We start from the raw sequence: 22,314 nt of genomic DNA, 5'->3' as shown, positions 1-22,314 counted from the left end.
TTTTGTATCTTTCTCCTTGAACAAAGATTTCAATTATTTGTTTAGTTTCTCTGCCATTTTCCTATTCTGCATTGTAAATTCTCCCGTCTCTGCCTGGAATGGACTCACATTTGTCCTCCTTTTCCTGTTCACATACCTAAAGAGATTTTTATACATTCCACTGCCCAGTTGTATGAGGACCCTTTGGGGTTTTGATCGGGTGATCAAAGAATCATAGAATCCTACAGTGCAAAAGGAGGCCATTTGGCCCATCGAGCCTGCACCCACCACAATCCCACCCAGGCCCTATCCCCATAACCCCACATATTTGCCCCGCTAATCCCTCTAACTGATGCTAAGGGGCAATTCAGCATGGCCAATCAACCTAACCCGCACACCTTTGGACTGTGGGAGGAAACCAGAGCAGCCGGAGGAAACTCACGCAGACACGAGGAGAATGTGCAAACTCCACATAGACAGTGACCCAAGCCGAGAATCAAACCTAGGTCCCTGGAGCTGTGAGGCAGCAGTGCTAACCACTGTGCCACCGTGCCGCCCTTTGGAAAGAACGTACCAATATATCTCCAGGAGGTGAAGGTTCCACCAATGGCGCCTCTGGGAGCCACTTTGCTGCAGCTCACGGGGCTCCTTACCTGGTTAAGAATTCTTCCACAGCGGCTGTGGGCAGGTGGGGGGTCTCAAGCCCCTTATGTTGTGTGGTGAGGACTGTGCCATTGTCAACGTCCACGAGAACTAACTCTTCCACCTGTAAAGGTGAACATCCAGAGTGATTGCTGTGTTGACACGAGAAACACATACACACTGCATTCCTGTGACGTTAGTGTACCTTAAAGAAATGTGTCTTTTTAAAATCATATTCTCTGCAGTTTGTAAGCAGGTTTTATTTCATTGTTGCTGGGCTATCTGCTTGAAGTCCTTTTATTGCAGCTTCAATGGTTTAAATGGGGTTTTGTTTATTTTTACTCGGGGCCTCAGGTACGTTCTGGGATGTTTTATGACTCTGCATTGTTAGGGGTAAGAATGATTGACAGGTCAGGTGAGAGGAACGCTTTCATTTTCGGTTTGAGCTGCGGTTTTAGTTTAGAAGGGATGTGGACATCAGACTGAAAGCAGTGTTTCTCTCTCCCTGGTATTGGAAATTCTGCTGGCTACTTTGAAGCAGGTCTCCTGGCCTTCCTGGAGTGAGAATTCTGCTGTTGGTGGTTTGCTAGTTAGTACCTGGAGCCTTTCTCTCTCCCTGCTGTTTTGGGAAGCTTTTCTGACGTCAATCCTTGTCTGTGTGTGTATCAAGAGAACTGCAGCACCCAATCAAAGGACTAAGTTCCAACATCACGTGAGCATTTGTATTTTCTGTGTTAAACCTGTGGCAGGTTTAGAGGAAAGTTTGTTTGGTTGGAACATTTTGTATCATTGTTACGGTTTTTACAATATGGTGTTTTTTCTTGTTTATAATTGGTAAAAGTTATTTCTAATTTTCTTTCCATACATGTTAACTATATTTTATAATAAACTTTGTTTGATAAAAGCTCCCTAGTGGGTCATTTGAATCTTACCTGAGGTGAAACATCTCATGTTTATCCTAGCTAAATTCAAGATGCAAAATTTACGATCCAAGCGGGCTCCATAAAATACTTTGGCGTTTCTGACCTGAATTATAACACACCGCACAACACAGAGAAGAAGCGGGTGGGCTGGGAGGAGAGGGAGGTGGAGAAGTTCAAGGAGAGAATTCCAGAGTTTGAGTCCCAGTGAGCCAGGCACACCAATGGTGGGGTGATTAAAATTGGGGAACATTGAGATGTCGGATTGAGAGGAGGAGAGAATATATCTGAGGGAGATATGGGGTTGTCAGGGATTGCAGAGATAGTGAGGGGCAAGACGACGGGAGGATCTGAAAATAACAATGAGCGCTTTAAATTCAACACTTTGCCAGACCGGAAGTCAGTGTAGGTCAACAAGCCACTGTCAGAGGGTCAGTACTGAGGGAGTGCCACACTGTCAGAGGGTCAGTACTGAGGGAGTGCCGCACTGTCAGAGGGTCAGTGCTGAGGGAGTGCCGCACTGTCAGAGGGTCAGTGCTGAGGGAGTGCCGCACTGTGAGAGGGTCAGTACTGAGGGAGTGCCGCACTGTCAGAGGGTCAGTACTGAGGGAGTGCCACACTGTCAGAGGGTCAGTACTGAGGGAGTGCCGCACTGTCAGAGGGTCAGTGCTGAGGGAGTGCCGCACTGTCAGAGGGTCAGTGCTGAGGGAGTGCCGCACTGTCAGAGGGTCAGTACTGAGGGAGAGCCGCACAGTCAGAGGGTCAGTGCTGAGGGAGTGCCGCACTGTCAGAGGGTCTGTGCTGAGGCAGTGCCGCACTGTCAGAGGGTCAGTACTGAGCGAGTGCCGCACTGTCAGAGGGTCAGTGCTGAGGGAGTGCCGCACTGTCAGAGGGTCAGTGCTGAGGGAGTGCCGCACTGTCAGAGGGTCAGTACTGAGGGAGTGCCGCACGGTCAGAGGGTCAGTACTGAGGGAGTGCCGCACTGTCAGAGGGTCAGTACTGAGGGAGTGCCGCACAGTCAGAGGGTCAGTACTGAGGGAGTGCCGCACTGTCAGAGGGTCAGTACTGAGGGAGTGCCACACTGTCAGAGGGTCAGTACTGAGGGAGTGCCGCACAGTCAGAGGGTCAGTGCTGAGGGAGTGCCGCACTGTCAGAGGGTCAGTGCTGAGGGAGTGCCGCACTGTCAGAGGGTCAATGCTGAGGGAGTGCCGCACTGTCAGAGGGTCAGTACTGAGGGAGTGCCGCACTGTCAGAGGGTCAGTGCTGAGGGAGTGCCGCACTGTCAGAGGGTCAGTGCTGAGGGAGTGCCGCACTGTCAGAGGGTCAGTACTGAGGGAGTGCCGCAAGGTCAGAGGGTCAGTACTGAGGGAGTGCCGCACTGTCAGAGGGTCAGTACTGAGGGAGTGCCGCACGGTCAGAGGGTCAGTACTGAGGGAGTGCCGCACTGTCAGAGGGTCAGTACTGAGGGAGTGCTACACTGTCAGAGGGTCAGTACTGAGGGAGTGCTGCACTGTCAGAGGGTCAGTACTGAGGGAGTGCCGCACTGTCAGAGGGTCAGTACTGAGGGAGTGCCGCACTGTCAGAGGGTCAGTGCTGAGGGAGTGCCGCACTGTCAGAGGGTCAGTGCTGAGGGAGTGCCGCACTGTCAGAGGGTCAGTACTGAGGGAGTGCCGCGCTGTCAGAGGGTCAGTGCTGAGGGAGTGCCGCACTGTCAGAGGGTCAGTGCTGAGGGAGTGCCGCACTGTCAGAGGGTCAGTACTGAGGGAGTGCCGCACGGTCAGAGGGTCAGTACTGAGGGAGTGCCGCACTGTCAGAGGGTCAGTACTGAGGGAGTGCCGCACGGTCAGAGGGTCAGTACTGAGGGAGTGCCGCACTGTCAGAGGGTCAGTACTGAGGGAGTGCCACACTGTCAGAGGGTCAGTACTGAGGGAGTGCCGCACTGTCAGAGGGTCAGCGCTGAGGGAGTGCCGCACTGTCAGAGGGTCAGTGCTGAGGGAGTGCCGCACTGTGAGAGGGTCAGTACTGAGGGAGTGCCGCACTGTCAGAGGGTCAGTACTGAGGGAGTGCCACACTGTCAGAGGGTCAGTACTGAGGGAGTGCCGCACTGTCAGAGGGTCAGTGCTGAGGGAGTGCCGCACTGTCAGAGGGTCAGTGCTGAGGGAGTGCCGCACTGTCAGAGGGTCAGTACTGAGGGAGTGCCGCACTGTCAGAGGGTCAGTGCTGAGGGAGTGCCGCACTGTCAGAGGGTCAGTGCTGAGGCAGTGCCGCACTGTCAGAGGGTCAGTACTGAGCGAGTGCCGCACTGTCAGAGGGTCAGTGCTGAGGGAGTGCCGCACTGTCAGAGGGTCAGTGCTGAGGGAGTGCCGCACTGTCAGAGGGTCAGTACTGAGGGAGTGCCGCACGGTCAGAGGGTCAGTACTGAGGGAGTGCCGCACTGTCAGAGGGTCAGTACTGAGGGAGTGCTACACTGTCAGAGGGTCAGTACTGAGGGAGTGCTGCACTGTCAGAGGGTCAGTACTGAGGGAGTGCCGCACTGTCAGAGGGTCAGTACTGAGGGAGTGCTGCACTGTCAGAGGGTCAGTACTGAGGGAGTGCCGCACTGTCAGAGGGTCAGTACTGAGGGAGTGCCGCACTGTCAGAGGGTCAGTACTGAGGGAGTGCCGCACTGTCAGAGGGTCAGTACTGAGGGAGTGCCGCACTGTCAGAGGGTCAGTACTGAGGGAGTGCCGCACTGTCAGAGGGTCAGTATTGAGGGAGTGCCGCACTGTCAGAGGGTGGGTAGTGAGGGAGTGCTGCACTGTCAGAGGGTCAGTACTGAGGGAGTGCTGCACTGTCAGAGGGTGGGTAGTGAGGGAGTGCTGTACTGTCAGAGGGTCAGTACTGAGGGAGTGCCGCACTGTCAGAGGGTGGGTAGTGAGTGAGTGCCGCACTGTCAGAGGGTCAGTGCTGAGGGAGTGCCGCACTGTCAGAGGGTGGGTAGTGAGGGAGTGCCGCACTGTCAGAGGGTCAGTGCTGAGGGAGTGCCGCACTGTCAGAGGGTCAGCACTGAGGGAGTGCTGCACTGTCAGAGGGTTAGTGCTGAGGGAGTGCCGCACTGTCAGAGGGTCAGTGCTGAGGGAGTGCTGCACTGTCAGAGGGTCAGTGCTGAGGGAGTGCCGCACTGTCAGAGGGTCAGTACTCAGGCAGTGCTGCACTGTCAGAGGGTCAGTACTGAGGGAGTGCCGCACTGTCAGAGAGTCAGTACTGAGGGAGTGCTGCACTGTCAGAGGGTCAGTACTGAGGGAGTGCTGCACTGTCAGAGGGTCAGTATTGAGGGAGTGCTGCACTGTCAGAGGGTCAGTACTGAGGGAGTGCCGCACTGTCAGAGGGTCAGTACTGAGGGAGTGCCGCACTGTCAGAGGGTCAGTACTGAGGGAGTGCTGCACTGTCAGAGGGTCAGTACTGAGGCAGTGCAGCAAAGTCAGAGGGTCAGTGCTGAGGGAGTGCCGCACTGTCAGAGGGTCAGTACTGAGGGAGTGCCGCACTGTCAGAGGGTCAGTATTGAGGGAGTACCTCACTGTCAGAGGGTCAGTGCTGAGGGAGTGCCGCACTGTCAGAGGGTCAGTACTGAGGGAGTGCCGACTGTCAGCGGGTGGGTAGTGAGGGAGTGCTGCACTGTCAGAGGGTGGGTAGTGAGGGAGTGCCGCACTGTCAGAGGGTCAGTGCTGAGGGAGTGCCGCACTGTCAGAGGGTGGGTAGTGAGGGAGTGCCGCACTGTCAGAGGGTCAGTGCTGAGGGAGTGCCGCACTGTCAGAGGGTCAGCACTGAGGGAGTGCTGCACTGTCAGAGGGTTAGTGCTGAGGGAGTGCCGCACTGTCAGAGGGTCAGTGCTGAGGGAGTGCCGCACTGTCAGAGGGTCAGTACTGAGGGAGTGCCGCACTGTCAGAGGGTCAGTACTGAGGGAGTGCCGCACTGTCAGAGGGTCAGTGCTGAGGGAGTGCCGCACTGTCAGAGGGTCAGTACTGAGGGAGTGCCGCACTGTCAGAGGGTCAGCACTGAGGGAGTGCCGCACTGTCAGAGGGTCAGTACTGAGGGAGTGCTGCACTGTCAGAGGGTCAGTACTGAGGGAGTGCTGCACTGTGTTGGAAACATTGCGCTTCAGAGGTATTGAGCTGAGCTGTGATTGTTCTGTTTTGGCGATTTAGATGACGATTCCATGGCACAAACGGAAGGAAAAGCAGGGTATTGAGCCTCCTGCCATTGGCAATGCCTCAGTAATGGTTAATCTCCTGGCTGCCTCGAGAATTCACCTGGGAATGATTAATGTCGAGTGGGTGGGGGGGGGTGGTTTCCAAGACGTAATTCTGGTTCTACGCAATTAGGAACATGTTTCTCGGCAGGAAATTATTCTGCACACTCTGAAATACCCTCCTCTACTCCAGCGCTTTGTAATGTTCAGCCGGTTGCAGTCACTGAGATTGGACAACATTGAGTGGCAACACTCACCTCGTTGATGGTTTCAAAGTGTCTGGAGTGGCAGCCCATCAGGAAGATGGTGGGTGCCATCACCAAGTCCAGCATCTGATTGGCCAGCACCGGGATGTAGGGGTGCCGCCATTGGAGAGGGTGCAGGTAATGTACAAAACACTCGGTCACCAGTGTCAGCAGAGGCCAGTTGGTGGAGAAAAAGACCACTCTTCGTTCTGTCAGAATGTACGTCAGAATCTGCAGCAGAGGTTGGAACAGCAGGTTAACAGCATGATGGGGACATTGTGAAAACACATCCAAACATCCCATAGCCAATCCCTATCATCGTCTGACAACTCTATAAGGAGCAGGCAAGGTTCACGAGGTTGATACCAAAGATGAGTGGCCAGGGATTCTTAGGAAAGGCTAGACAGTCTGAGAAAATGGAGCAGTGACTGCACTGAGGTCTTATGGCGGGTTTGATAAGGCAGACATAGAGATCAGACCTTAGTGTTACAAATATAAGATCAGCACTAATAAATTCAATCGGGAATTCGGAAGAAACGTCTTTGTCCAGAGAGTGGTGAGAATGTGGAACACATTCCCACAGGGAGTGGGTTGAAGTGGATGGTATAGACATAGTTAATGGGAGCCTGGATAACCAGACGAGGGAGGGAGAGGAATAGAAGGATGTGCTGTTTGGGTGCGATAAGAGGCGTGGGAACAAGCTCATCAGAAACACAAACTCAATCATGGATCAGAGAAGCTAAATGGCCTGTTTCTGCGCAGGAAATTCGATAAGCCTGTCTCACCACACGCACGCACGCATGCGATGGGCAATAAACGCTGGCCAGTCAGCGACGCCCATGTCTCGTGAATGAAAGAAGCGTTTACCTGCAGGATAGTTTCTGATTTGAAGCAGAGGAATGGAATGTGCAGTCCGATATCTATAACTGGGCTGTCGATGTCTTCTGGAGGTGACAGCACAATGCTGAGAGGCCCCAGCTCAAAACACTGAGCACCAGCAAGTGGGACAGGACAAGAGGAAAGAGGCAGACATCAGTGATCCACTTGATAAAGCAATGAAACACACAAAGATTAAACACTTTGGCCGGGGAGTCCCTGGCCCCTGAGTAGGGAATCGTGTTGGGATGGTTCTCTGCTGCAATCCTGGACATTCTCCCTGTGGCAGCAACAAAGGCCATTTGGCCCCTCGATCTTGTTCCATCATTCACCGAGATTATGGTTGACCATCTATCTCAACCCCACTTTCTCACACTCTCCTTATTTCCGCCGGTGTTATTTGTATCCAGAAATCTATCGTCAGATTATTTGTCTTGAACATATTCAGTGACTGAGCCCCCCACAGCCTCTGAGGGAGAGAATTCCAAAAATTCACCAAGCTCTCAAATGAGGAAATTCCTCTTCATCCCAGTCCAAAATGGCCTGTCACTGATTCTGAAACCGAGACCTCCAGTTCCAGACCCCCCAGCCAGGGGGGATCATCCTCCCTGCATCTCCTCTGTCACACCCAAGAAGAATTTTGTATGTTTGAATGAGATCACCTCTCATTCTTCTCAATATCTCCTGACAGGACAATCCCACTATCCCAGGAATCAGTCTGGTGAACCTTCGCTGTACTCTCTTTATGACAAGTATATCTTTCCTTTGGTTAGAAGACTAAAACTGTACAATCCTCCAGGTGCGGTCTCACCAAGGCTCTAAACAGGACTTGCTAACTCTTGCATTCAAATCCTCTTTCAGAACAACCAACATTCCATTTACCATCCTAATTGCTTGCTGCACCGTTAGTTTTCAGTAACTTATGAACAATGAAACCTGGACCCCTTTGGACGTCTTATGTCATAGGCACTTACATGGACCACAGCAACTGGATCCTCCCTCTCCCACAGTAACTTCCTCTCCAACTGGGAGCAGGTATGCTGAACCCTGGCACCGGGCGGACAACACAGTCATTTGGACTCTTGGTCGCAGTGAACTATCCCCCTGATCCTACTGACTCCGGCTACCAGTACATTCCCCTTGCTTCATTGGTTTCCTGTACCATGGTGCCATGTCCAATCTGAAGCCCACCCTCATTCATAAAAGCTGCTAGAACCTCAAACCTTTTGGAAAATTGCAAAGGCTGAGGTTTCTCCCTTCCAGCCTTCTCAATCCTCTGAGCATCGAGGCTCCCTACTTCAAAGGGACTCCTTGAGCCTGTTCCACCAATTAGTGAGATCGTGGCTTATGATACAACTTTACTTCATACATCAGCCTTTGTCCTACATCCTTCCTCTGTACATTGACTCCTTATTCACTCAGAGCTTTTAATCATGACTCTTGTCCTGAGGCAGCATGAAGTGGCAGACCCCAAAAACAGCCTCAGCCAATCCAGGGATTGAGCCCAAGCTGTTGGTGTGATTCAGCTAACTGACCTTTCTAGGGTTGCACCTTCGAATATCTCGACAGCCTTTATATTTTTGCCCCTTCATTCCTCTCCTGAAGCATCCAGCTCCTGCACTGACCAAAACCACCCAAACTGACCCCTTGGGCGGAGAGGCTGTGTGATATGGAGAGAGGATCCAAGGCAGGAGACAAGATTCCCTGTCAAACGTCGCAAGCTAACCCTGACCAGTGGACTCCATCCTACATCCAAGGGTGTCTTAAATAATTCTGTGACACAAACAGGAACACATGTGTACACACAGGTAGAGCAACGGTTAAATTACTGGGTCTGGTAATGCAGAAACCCAGACTAGTGATCCGGAGACATGGGGTGGGGTTTTACGGCCTTGCTTGTCCCAAAACCGTAAAATCCCACCTGAGGTCAACAGACCTTCCCACTGTCCGCCCCTCGCCCGCTCCAATTCCTGTGGTGGGCAGAATGTAAAATTCTCACCATGAATTCAAATCCCACTGTGACAGCTGGGGGAATTTATTAAATAAATCGACAGTTGAAAAGCTAGTTTAAGTTTATTTATTAGTGTCACAAGTAGGCTTACATTAACACTGCAATGAAGGTACTGTGAAAATCCCCTAGTCGCCACACTCCGGCACCCGTTCGGGTAACACCGAGGGAGAATTTAGCATGGCCAATGCACCCTAACCAGCACGTCTTTCAGACCGTGGGAGGAAACCAGGGCACCCGAAGGAAACCCACGCAGACACGGGGAGAATGTGCAGACTCCGCATAGACAGTGACCCAAGCTGGGAATTGAACCTGGATCCCTGGCACTGTGAGGCAGCAGTGCTAACCATCGTGCCACCGTGCCGCCTCAGTAACCATGAAACTATCAGATTGGTGTGAAAACCCACCTGGTTCACTAATGCCCTATCTGGAAGGAAATCTATCGTTCTTCCTCATTCTGGATGATGTGTGACTCACATCCTCTGGTTGACGCTATCTGAGGCGGAGCAGTCAGTCACTCAGATTTATTCAAAACCAGCTTCTGAAGGGAAGTCATGGCTGGGTAATAAACGTTGGCTCTTGCCAGCAATAGTCACAGCCCCTGAATGATTAAGACCCTCTGTACCACCCAAACCCCAACGATGCTGCATTTCTGGAACAGACATCTTACCAACTGGAGGGAGCCAGGCGGGGGACAGGGCACGAGAGCCAGCTGGGCAGCAAATTCTTTCACCTTCATCTCAAACTCTCTGTCTCCGCAGGACTTGAGCTCCAGCAGCAGGCTGAGGGGGAGAAGGTGGAGGGGTTAGTGGCAGCCAGGAGCTGGCAAAGACAATGCAAGCATCAGTAATGCTGAAGGTCCAGAACGAGTTAAACCTACAGCACCTTTAACACAGCAAAATATCCCAAAGCATTGTACAGATGTGATGTCAGACACTGCACCTGGAGCAACAGAGGGAGATATTAGCACCGGCGACCAAAGATTTGACCAAAGAGATAAATTCAGGAGAAAGAGATAGAGATTTAGCACAACGGAACTTGCTCAGGAGACAGAATATCCTACTCATGCTCCCATAGTCCACGTGAATTGTGCTACGTATAAACCTCAAAGATATTTATGCACGCACACACACACACACTCACTCACTCACAAACACACACACTCACTCACAAACACACACACACTCACACATACTCACAAACACACACACACACTCACTCACAAACACACACTCACACTCACTCACAAGCACACACTCACACATACAAACACACACACTCACTCACAAACACACACTCACACTCACTCACAAACACACACACACTCACACACTCACACATACTCACAAACACACACACACACACTAGTGCAGAAACACACCATTGTGTAAAAACACAAGTGTACCGCCCATTTACTGTGTGTTTTATGGACGAGCAGGAGATGTTTTCTGAGCAGCAGGGGAGTTCCCCCTGGAGAGCTGCTCAATATTTTCAATGGTTGCAAAGTGTCGTGTTGGTGAAAGGTTGAGAAAAATATTTCCCTTTGTTTTCTGAGAATCATCTCAAGTCAGTCACATGTCCTGAATTCCATTTATTGTCTCCAGATTCTGACACAGAGGGCTGATCTTTTCCAGCTATTTTTTATATCCAGCTCCGGACAAATGTGAGGTAATGCATTTTGGTAGGTCTAATACAGATAGGAAATATACAGTATATGGCAGGGCCCTTAAGAGTATTGATAGGCAGAGGGATCTGGGTGTACAGGTACACAGGTCACTGAAAGTGGCAATGCAAGTGGAGAAGGTAGTCAAGAAGGCATACGGCATGCTTGCCTTCATCGGCCGGGGTATTGAGTTTAAAAATTGGCAAACCATGTTGCAGCTTTATAGAACCTTAGTTAGGCTGCACTTGGAATATAGCGTTCAATTCTGGTCGCCACACTACCAGAAGGATGTGGAGGCTTTGAAGAGGGTACAGAAAAGATTTACCAGGATGTTGCCTGGCATGGAGGGCATTAGCTATGAGGAGAGGTTGGAGAAACTTGGTTTGTTCTCACTGGAACGACCGAGGTTGAGGGGAGACCTGATAGAAGTCTACAAGATGATGAGAGGCATGGACAGAGTGGATAGTCAGAAGCTTTTTCCCAGGGTGGAAGAGTCAATTACTCGGGGGCACAGGTTTGAGGTGCGAGGGGCAAGGTTTAAAGGAGATGTACGAGGCAGACTTTTTACACAGAGAGTAGTGGGTGCCTGGAACTCGTTGCCGGGGGAGGTAGTGGAAGCCGATACGGTAGTGACTTTTAAGGGGCATCTTGACAAGTACAAATAGGATGGGAATAGGGGGATATGGTCCCCGGAAGGGTAGGGGGTTTTAGTTAAGTCGGGCAGCATGGTCGGTGCAGGCTTGGAGGGCCGAAGGGCCTGTTCCTGTGCTGTAATTTTCTTTGTTCTTTGTTCTTATTTAACAGTTACAGGTCTGATTGCAGGCAGTTAGGGAGGAACTAGTTCCTGTAATGCGGAGAATCGCGAGCAAGGGGAATAAACTCAGAGCTGGAAATATCCAGGATTGAAGTCGAAAAGCACCTCTTTCCAGGAAGGGTATTGAAACTTTCTGATTCAGGCTTGAATCCCCAAAAGCCAACTGTTCCCTTGGAACAAGTTAAACGCTTTTGGAGTGTCATTTTCCAGATTTTTCTCTCTTACGGCCCTGTGTTTTCTGACATTTCAATCGTTTCAGCAGATTTCTAGGCAGTTTGGGGAGTGTGGCTATTTGACTGCATGAGGCAGCACAGTTGTGCAGGACAGGCAGGGTGAGTCCGTGGGGTCTTTTTCCTCTTTAACGTTTTTTTCACACTTTAATATAATTAACATTTGGCACTCTGAAATGATAATGTTTCAGTCAGGAAATTATCCACGTTTTTCACTGTGATACAAATTTTGTTTCCTGACTGTCTGTGGGGGATGATTAATTCAGAAAACCCCCCAAACAGAGACAAATTTAAGTTCCCCTGACTTTGAGGGGTTGAGCTGTGAGCCCTTGAATATCACAATGATCTTGCAATTTATATTGACATTTCCAATCCTCCCTTCAGAACTTTCAACTTGCAACCAACTTCTTTGATACAGTTGTTCATGGAGTCACACCATGACTCCATCTCCAACCTCCTTTTCCTTTCCAAAGTCCTTGACTTTGTGTCTCAGATTCCTGTCTAATTTTCCCCAGGACAGACTGCAGGCCTGTCACAGTAATGTAAGAAGTCTCACACCAGATTAAAGTCCAACAGGTTTATTTGGAATCACGAGCTTTCGGAGTGCATCCTTCGTGACTCACCTGATGAAGGGGCAGCTCGTGATTACAAATAAACCTGTTGGACTTTAACCTGGTGTTGTGAGACTTCTTACTGTGCCCACCCCAGTCCAACGCCGGCATCTCCACATCATCACTGAAACGGTGAGGTCTTTATCAAATATAAAAGATGTTCATACCACTGCAAGTGAGGACGGGGAATTGGACACTCAGCATAATTTCCATTCACTGCAGCGGGACCGGGGAATCCTGCCGGCTGGAAAATTCCGGGCGTCCTTTGTGATTGTGACTGTGCTGAACCTTCCACAGCCTTTGCCATGGTGGAGAATCCTTTCCTCCAATAGCAACGTGAATGGAAACAAGGTTTTTGAGAGGGTTTGAAGGATTTGACGTTTTCTATGAAGGCTCAGAGAATTAAATAAACGCTGTGTTAAAACAACAGGGCTGAGTGAACAGCTGCGGAGATGGGAATGTCCCCCCAGTGAAAGTGAATTCTCCTGACAGTCTGAGGACTTGAAAGGGATCTTCTCACAGCTGCAGCTTCTTAGAGAGAGAAAGGGGAATGCCTTTTGCTGAATGGAGTGATCCAGTGATTTGGAATCCTTCCAGCTGTCCAGGGGACATGGAGATTAAAGTGTCCAGGGAACTTCCAAACTTTTGGAGCACAGAGACAATAATGAGGATTTTAGCCCAGGATAGTGTCTGAATTCACCGCCTTAACGCTGAACAACACCTTTCCCAGGTATGGAAGGGGCAGATCAGCCGCGGGACCCGCATCCTGGGGAAGAGTGCTGAGATTAACCCAGTGCCCCCAGCCTGAGCCCACCCAACCCACGGGGAACCCTCGGGGAACCCTCCCCCTGGCAGTGGCAGAGGGGCACATGGGCACTGGACCTATCACATTCACCCCCCTCAGGGTCCAACATGCCCGGTCCACGTTGGTCCTGACTAGCAGCAAAGACCGCTGGGTGCAGCTCCCACTGGGGAGGTGGGCGAACAGTGGGAGGCAGCTGGATGGGCTGCCCAGCCCCTAATGACATGTCAGCGAGGGGTATAACAGAATCATCGAGTTCCCGCCCACTTTGGGCAAGGACTCGGTGGGGGAGGCGGGGCAGGCTGGGAAAATCCCACCCACCTTCGTGACCAACGGGATTCCTGCTTTTAGTCCTGACGCCCAAATCCGCGGGCAACCAGGATTCCGCCATTGGTGAAGGGGGCCGGTGAATCCCCCCTCACCGTATCAGGCTCTTACCAGGAAAGACAATCCTTCAGCACAGTGTAATATGAAAATTTGGTGATGACACAGATTCCGTAGGGAACGAGGACCTGGAACGATTCTGCGGGGTCTGTCGCCAACTCGGAACCCTCTGGGGGAGCCTGATAGAGATCGCTCTCCTAGAAAAACAAAACCATCACATCAGACACCTTTCAACTTCCCCCCCACCCCTCCTGCTGAATTAGAGAGTGCAATTAACCTCAGCACGCACACACAGTCTTCATGGTTATCCACGGGCGCTAATCAAAGGCAATTGCCCCAAGGGGGTGGGTCATTGCTGTCAAATCCAATCCCACCCTCAGTCTAGCCTCCATCAGGGACGGTGTCTCACAGCCCAGCACAGGTAGCCTGGTGCCTTTCCCCTGCCCTACGCCAGGGAAAATAACATCAGCTATAGTCCTCGAGTTCATAGAATCCTACAGTGCAGGAGGCCATTCAGCCCATCGAGCCAGCACTGACCACAATCCCACCCAGCCCCTATCCCCATAATCCCATGCATTTACCCTAGCTAGTCCCTCCTGACAGTAAAGGGCAATTTAGCATGGCCAATCAACCTAACCCGCACCTCTTTGGAGTGTGGGAGGAAACCGGAGCACCCGGAGGAAACCCACACAGACACGGGGAGAATGTGCAAACTCCACACAGACAGTGACCCAAGCCAGGAATCGAACCCGGGTCCCTGGCGCAGTGCTAACCACTGTGCCACTGTTCTGGCCCTGTTACTTCATTCAGTATCATAGGAACAGGAGGAGGCCATTCAGCCCCTTAGGCTTGTTCTACCATGCTATTAGATTATAGTTGACCTGAATCTTAACTCAATCTATCCTCCCTGGCTACATAGTCCCAAATACAGGCTGGCACGATGGCACAGTGGTTAGCAAAGCTGCCTCACAGTGCCAGGAACCTGGGTTTGATTCCCAGGTTGGGTCACTGTCTGTGTGGAGTTTTCACTTTCTTCCCGTGTCTGCGTGGGGGTGCTCCGGTTTCCTCCCACAGTCCGGAAGATGTGCTGATTAGGTGCATTGGCCATGCTAAATTCTCCCTCAGTGTACCCGAACAGGCGCCGGAGTGTGGCGACTAGAGGATTTTCACAGTAACTTCATTGCAGTGTTAATGTAAGCCTACTTGTGACACGAATAAAAAGGATTTTTTTAATAGCTTAAAATACCAATTATTTGGTATTTGGGTGGGATTGTGGTCGGTGCAGACTCGATGGGCCGAATGGCCTCCTTCTGCACTGTCGGGTTTCAATGTTTCTAAAATTTCTAAGTGAGGTATTGAGGTTTATAAATGGAACAGTGGAACTGACTTGGATCTTTCTGACTATTGTCTAGTATCTGTAGTTATTCCAGATACCCCTTGCCCTTAATCCCACAGGAAAGAACTCAATTCCAACTCGAACTCTGCACAGGAAACTTATCACAGTCTCTCAAATCCTCACCTTTACCTCCCTGTGTACATGAAGCACCACTCCCTGCTGTCTATTCCCCAGGATATCCGTAAGAACCAGGAAATGGAAAGACTCATCCTGCTCTTCCACTTGAAGCTTATATCCATCTGGGAAAGTGCAACGCAGAGAGAGAGAGACACACAGAGAGAGAGACACACACAGAGACAGAGAGACACACACAGAGACAGAGAGACAAGGGGGAGGAGGACAGGGTTAGGGGCAGCGAGAGTGAGAAACGGACAGGGAGGGGAAGAACGAAAGAACAGGAGGAAAAGAAGGTGAAACATATTGACAAGGGAATAAGGGATATTGGGAGCAAAATAGAAGGATAGAAGGACAGACACATTGATGGTGCAAATGGATAGAGAGAGAGAGAGAGAAAGGGATACAGAGAACGAAAGTAACAGATAGAAATGGAAATGGAAAGACAAAGGGCAAACGATAGCTTGGAAGAAGAGAGAGTGAGAATGATAACAGAATACAAGGAGAGATGGAGGGAAAGATACAGAGAGAGAGAGAGAGAAGAAGACAGATAGACCAGGGCGGAAAATATAGAGCAACAGAAAGATCAGGAAGGAGAGAGGGAGAAAGAGAGATGGAGAAGGAGAGAGAGGAATACACACCGAGATTCAGAGATATAGAGAGAAATAGAATTGGAGAGAGAGAGAGCATAGGAGGCAAGTGGAGAGAGAGCGACGGAGAAAGAGAGCGAGAGGAATGAGCAACATCAGGACGGTGGGGAATAAGAAAAAAAAGTCAAAACATCAAAATCAAATTATTCTGGATCTGATTATCTGAGAATTTAATTGAGAGGAACAAACCTGCAGCAATAAACATGTCAGAACAAAACTGTACGGTCTTGGGGGTAGAAATGTTGGTAACATCTTAAATTTAATGGTTGGTGGAATTATCATTAGACAAAGACTCAGCCGCTCGTCAATTATTATCAGTTCCACAGGGGCAAAGGGCATGGGGAGATGGGAGGGGGTGCGAGGGAGGGGGTTCCTGTTCTTGTAATGAATGAAGTCTATGGGGAATGCCTGTAGCTACATCACTAACTGTCCTTGTTTGTTTTGAACTTTACTCTCCAGAAATGAAGTGTTTAACTGCTTGGTGCTTGTGCAGGAAATGGAACAAGGGAAGCAGCATCTGAAAGAATAGCAGCAGGGGGAGTTGGTTGCATTACTCAGTTAGAGCATGGCTAATCTTTATCTTAACTCTCTACTTGCCTTGATTGCATTTCCCTGGATCCCTTACTCAATGTCCATCGATCCCAGTCTTTCCAGTTCATCCAACTCCCACCTCCCCCCACCACCCAGAGTTAGGAGAGCGTTCCAGATTGGGATTTTTAAAGGGCTCCTGGGTCACTAATTTTAAACTTCTTCCCCTTGTTTTGGAGCCTGCCTCCTATAGAAATGGTTCCTCTCTGTCACTCGATCAAATCCTTTCATCAGATGGTGGTGGCATAGTGGTATTGTCAATGCACAATAATTCAGAGGCTCAGGTTAATGCTCTGGGGACCTGGGTTCAAATCCCACCATGGCAGCTGGTGGAATTTAACTTCAATTAATAAAATCTGGAATTGAAAGCTAGTCTGTTATAATGACCATGAAACTATCATCAATTGTTGTAAAAGCCCATCTGATTCACCAATCCCTATTTTGGAAGGAAATCTGCCATCCTTACCCGGTCTGGCCTACATGTGACTCCAGACTCACAGCAATGTGGTTGAGTCTGAAATGGCCTAGCAAGTTCCTCAGTTGTATAAAACCGCTATGAAGTCTAATAAAAGGAATGAAACCAGACAGATCAGTCAGCACTGACCGAGGCATCGAAAACAACAACATCAAACTCAGCCCTGCCGACTCTGCAAAGACCCAGTTACTAATATCCGGGGGCTTGTGCCAAGATTGGGAGAGCTGTATCACAATTTAATCAAGCAACTGCCTGACATAGTCATACTCGCAGAATTATACCTTACAGATAACACCCGAGACACCACCATTACCATCCCTGGATATGTCCTGTCTCACCAGCATGGCAGACCCAGCAGAGGTGGCAGCACAGTGGTATACAGTCAGGAGGGAATTGCCCTGGGAGTCCTTAACACCAACTCTGTACCCCATGAAGCCTCATGGCTTCAGATTAAACATGGGCAAGGAAACCTCCTGTTGGGTACCATGCACCGTCCTCCTTTGGCTGATGAATTAGTACTCCTCCATGTTGAACAACAATTGAGGGGGCAGGTGGAGAATGTACTCTGGGTGGGGACTTCAATGTCCATCACCAAGATTGGCTCAGTAGCATCACCACAGACCGAGTTGGCCAAGTCCTAAAGAAAGCTCCGACAAAGGGTCATCTAGATTTGAAACATTGGTTCTGTTCTCCTTCCACAGATTCTGTCGCACCTGCTGAGGTTTTCCAGCATTTTCTGTTTTTGTGTCCTGAAGATTACGAGACAGTTACTAGACTGGGACTGCGGCAGGTGGTGAGGGAACCAACAAGAGGGAGAAACATACCTAACCTTCACGATAGCATTGGAAAGAGATAGGATCAGGCAGGCTAGGAAAGTGTTTCTCTGGAGTAAAGGGAAATACAGTGTCATCAGGGAGGAAATTAGACGGGTAAATTGGAAGGAGGCATTCTTGGGGAAAAGTACCGAAGGAAAGTGGAGGATTTTCAAGGAATGTTTGTCTGGAGCTCTGCATGACAACGTTCTGATGAGACAGGGGGGTGTTGGTAGGGTACGGGAACCGTGGTGCACGAAGGTTGTGATGAACCTGGTGAATAAGAAAAGAGAGGCGTACAGAAGGTTCAGAGAGCTAGGAGGTGTTAAGGATTTAGAGGAGTATACGCGATGTAGGAAGGAGCTTAAGAAGGAAATTAGGAGAGCGAGAAGGGGTCATGAGAAGACCTTGGCGGGTAAGATTAAGGAGAATCCCAAGGCTTTCTACAAATATGTCAAGAGTAAAAGGATGAGATGTGAAGGCATAGGACCCTTAAAAGGTGAAGGGGGAAAAGTTTGTGCGGAACCGTTAGAAATGGCGGAGGTGCTTAATGAATACTTTACCTCGGTATTCACGGTGGAAAGGGATCTGGGTGGTTGTACTGCTGGTTTGCGGTGGACAGAAATGATCGAGCATGTGGACATAAAGAAAGAGGATGTGTTGGAACTATTGAATGGCATCAAGGTTGGTAAGTCGCCAGGACCGGATGGGATGTACCCCAGGTTACTGTGGGAGGCGAGGGAGGAGATTGCGGAGCCTTTGGCGATGATCTTTGCATCATCAATGGAGACGGGAGAGGTGCCGGAGGATTGGAGGATTGCAGATGTGGTCCCTATATTCAAGAAAGGGAACAGGGACAGCCCGGGAAATTACCGACCGGTGAGTCTAACCTCAGTGGTTGGTAAGTTGATGGAGAGGATCCTGAGAGACAGGATTTATGATCATCTAGAGAAGTTTAGTATGATCAAAAGTAGTCAGCACGGCTTTGTCAAGGGCAGGTCGTGCCTTACGAGCCTGGTTGAGTTCTTTGAAAATGTGACCAAACACATTGACGAAGGAAGAGCGGTGGATGTGGTCTATATGGACTTCAGCAAGGCGTTCGATAAGGTCCCCCATGCAAGACTTCTTGAGAAAGTGAGAGGGCATGGGATCCAAGGGGCTGTTGCCTTGTGGATCCAGAACTGGCTTGCCTGCAGAAGGCAGAGAGTGGCTGTGGAGGGGTCTTTCTCTGCATGGAGGTCAGTGACCAGTGGAGTGCCCCAGGGATCTGTTCTGGGACCCTTGCTGTTTGTCATTTTCATAAATGACCTGGATGAGGAAGTGGAGGGATGGGTTGGTAAGTTTGCTGACGTCACCAAGGTAGGTGGTGTTGTGGATAGTTTGGAGGGATGTCAGAAGTTGCAGCGAGACATAGATAGAATGCAAGACTGGGCGGAGAAGTGGCAGATGGACCTCAACCCGGATAAGTGTGTAGTGATCCATTTTGGCAGATCCAATGGGATGAAGCAGCAGTATAATATGAAGGGTACCATTCTTAGCAGTGTAGAGGATCAGAAGGACCTTGGGGTCCGGGTCCATAGGACTCTTAAATCGGCCTCGCAGGTGGAGGATGCGGTCAAGAAGGCATACGGCGTACTAGCCTTCATTAATCGAGGGATTGAGTTTAGGAGTCGGGAGATAATGCTGCAGCTTTATAGGACCCTGGTTAGACCCCACTTGGAGTACTGCGCGCAGTTCTGGTCACCTCATTACAGGAAAGATGTTGAAGCCATTGAAAGGGTGCAGAGGACATTTACAAGGATGTTGCCTGGATTGGGGGGCATGCCTTATGAGGATAGGTTGAGGGAGCTTGGTCTCTTCTCCCTGGAGAGACGAAGGATGAGAGGTGACCTGATAGAGGTTTACAAGATGTTGAGAGGTCTGGATAGGGTAGACTCTCAGAGGCTATTTCCAAGGGCTGAAATGGTTGCTACGAGAGGACACAGGTTTAAGGTGCTGGGGGGTAGGTACAGAGGAGATGTCAGGGGTAAGTTTTTCACTCAGAGGGTGGTGGGTGAGTGGAATCGGCTGACGTCGGTGGTGGTGGAGGCAAACTCGTTGGGGTCTTTTAAGAGACTTCTGGATGAGTACATGGGATTTAATGGGATTGAGGGCTATAGATAGGCCTAGAGGTAGGGATATGATCAGCGCAACTTGTGGGCCGAAGGGCCTGTTTGTGCTGTGGCTTTCTATGTTCTATGTTCTATGTAACCTCATCCTCACCAACCTGCCGGCTGCAGATACATCTGTCCATGACAGTACCGGCAGGAGCGACCATCACACAGTCTTTGTGGAGACAAAGTCCAGCCTTCACATTGAGGATACCCTCCATCATGTTGTGTGGCACTATCACTGTGCCAAATGGGACAGAATTCAAAAAGATCTAGCAACCCAAGCCTGGGTGTCCATGACTGGGCTCTGTGGGCCATCAGCAGCAGCAGAATTGTACACAGCCACAATCTGTAACCTCATGGCCCGGCATATCCCTCACTCTACCATTAGCACCATTGAACTCTGGTTCAATGGAGGGTGCAGGAGGGCATGCCAGGAGTAGCACCAGGCGCACCTGGAAATGAGGTGTCAACCTGGTGAAGCTACCAAACAGGTCTATGTGCATGCCAAACGGCAAAAGCAGCAAGTGATAGACAGAGCTAAGCGATCCCACAACCAACAGATCAGATCTAAGCTCTGCAGTCCTGCCACATCCAGTCATGAATGGTGATGGACAATTAACCAACTCACTGCAGGAGGAGGCTCCACAAATATCCCCATCCTCAATGATGGAGGAGCCCAGCACAACAGTGCAAAAGATAAGGCTGAAGTATTCGCAGCAATCTTCAGCCAGAAGTGCCAAGTGGATGATCCATCTCGGCCTCCTCCGGAGGTCCCCAGCATCTCAGATGTTAGCCTCCAGCCAATTCGATTCACTCCACGTGATATCAAGAAACGGCTGAAGGCCCTGGATGCTGCAAAGGCAATGAGCTCTGATAACATTCCTACAATAATATTAAAGACTTGTGCTTCAGAACTTACCGCTCCCCTAGCCAAGCTCTTTCAGTACAGTTACAACACTGGCATCTACCCAACAATGTGGAAAATTGCCCAGGTGTGTCCTGTACACAAAAAGCAGGACAAATCCAACCCGGCTAATTACCGCCCAATCAGTCTACTCTCGATCATCAGGAAAGTGATGGAAGGGGTCATCGACAGTGCTATCAAGCAGCAGCTGCTCAGCAATAACCTGCTCAGTGACGCCCAGTTTGGATTCCGCCAGGGTCGCTCTGCTCCTGATCTCATTACAGCCTTGGTTCAAACATGGACAAAAGAGCTGAATTCCAGAGGTGAGGTGAGAGTGACAGTCCTTGACATCAAGGCCGCATTCGACCGAGTGTGGCATCAAGGAGCCCGAGTGAAACTGGAATCAATGGGTATCAGGGGGCAAATTCTCCGCTGGTTGGAGTCATACCTGATACATAGGAAGATGGTTGTGGTTGTGGAGGGTCAGTCATCTCAGCTCCAGGACATCTCTGTAGGAGTCCCTCAGGATAGTGTCCTAGGCTCAACCACCTTCAGCTGCTTCATCAATGACCTTCCCTCCATCATAAGGTCAGAAGTGGAGATGTTTGCCGATGATTGCACAATGTTCAGCACCATTCGCGACTCCTCAGATACTGAAGCAGTCCATGTCCAAATGCAGAAAGATCTGGACAATACCCAGGCTCGGGCTGACAAATGGCAAGTGACTTCGCACCACACAAATGTCCGGCAATGACCATCTGCAACAAGAGAGAATTCAGCCATCTCTGCTTGACATTCAATGACATTGCCATCTCTGAATCTAGCGAGTAACTCACCTCCTGACCCCCACAAAGCCTGTCCACCATCTACAAGGCACAAGTCAGCAGTGTGGTGGAATACCCTCCACTTGCCTGGATGAGTGCAACTCCAACAACATTCCAGAAGCTCAACACGATCCAGGACAAAACAGCCCGCTTGATTGGCACCACATCCACCATCTTCAACATTCACTTCCTCCACCACTGACGCACAGTAGCAGCCGTGTGTACCATCTACAAGATTCACTGCAGCAGTTCACCAAGGCTCCTTCGACAGCACCTTCCAAACCATGATCTCTACTAGCTAGAAGGACAAGGGCAGCAGATACCTGGGAACACCACCATTTGGAGGTTCCCCTCTAAGTCACTCACCATCCTGCCTTGGAAACATATCGCCATTCCTTCACTGTCTCTGGGCAAAATCCTGGAACTCCCTCCCTAACAGCACTGTGGGTGCACCTACACCACAGGGACTGCAACGGTTCAAGAAGGCAGCTCACCACCACCTTCTCGAGGGCAATTAGGGATGGGCAATAAATGCTGGTCTAGCCAGCGACACCCACATCCCATGAAAAGAAAAATAATGATTTTAATCCCTTTAGCGCACCACGCAGTCTCCTGTACTAGCCTTGTCTACGCAATCTGTCTTCCTAATTTTACCCTGATTGGGTGGTAATTGGCCGGGTTGGATTTGTCCTGTTCTTGTGTACAGGACATACCTGGGCAATTTTCCACATTATCGGGTAAATGCGAGTGTTGGAACTGTATGGAAGAGCTTGGCTAGAGACACAGCTATTTGTGGAGCACAAGTCTTTAATATTATTGTCAGGAGTGCTATTAGGGCCATTGCCTTTGCAGTTCCAGTGTCATTCTGCTCGATCACCATGGCTCCTCTGGCCCTCCTGGGATTGATCAGTTGCTCCAGGGGGCATCCTGTGCCCATCATGCTGAATGATGTTGTTTAGTGGGTGGTAAGTAACGAAGGTCCAAGCTAGGCCCTCC

General features: G+C 50.2%; 1 protein-coding gene across 3 annotated transcripts in view; it reads right to left on the bottom strand.

Annotated features, from left to right (window-relative positions):
- Positions 1–22,314, bottom strand: part of LOC144508677 (DENN domain-containing protein 3-like) — a 128,436-nt gene that overhangs the window by 49,810 nt on the left and 56,312 nt on the right. For all 3 annotated transcript variants that reach the window (XM_078236923.1, XM_078236922.1, XM_078236924.1), the window contains exons 4-9: positions 14,922–15,037; positions 13,457–13,599; positions 9,569–9,680; positions 6,882–7,001; positions 6,027–6,245; positions 633–745 (exon numbers count right to left, since the gene is read on the bottom strand). In XM_078236923.1, the coding sequence (XP_078093049.1) occupies positions 633–745; positions 6,027–6,245; positions 6,882–7,001; positions 9,569–9,680; positions 13,457–13,599; positions 14,922–15,037 (823 nt within the window). The remainder of the gene's footprint in view (positions 1–632; positions 746–6,026; positions 6,246–6,881; positions 7,002–9,568; positions 9,681–13,456; positions 13,600–14,921; positions 15,038–22,314) is intronic.

The sequence above is a fragment of the Mustelus asterias genome, chromosome 20 (genome assembly GCF_964213995.1).
Source record: "Mustelus asterias chromosome 20, sMusAst1.hap1.1, whole genome shotgun sequence".
Lineage (NCBI taxonomy): Eukaryota > Metazoa > Chordata > Chondrichthyes > Carcharhiniformes > Triakidae > Mustelus > Mustelus asterias.
The sequence above is the reverse complement of the archived record's forward strand: the minus strand, read 5'-3'. Positions and strand labels throughout refer to the sequence as shown.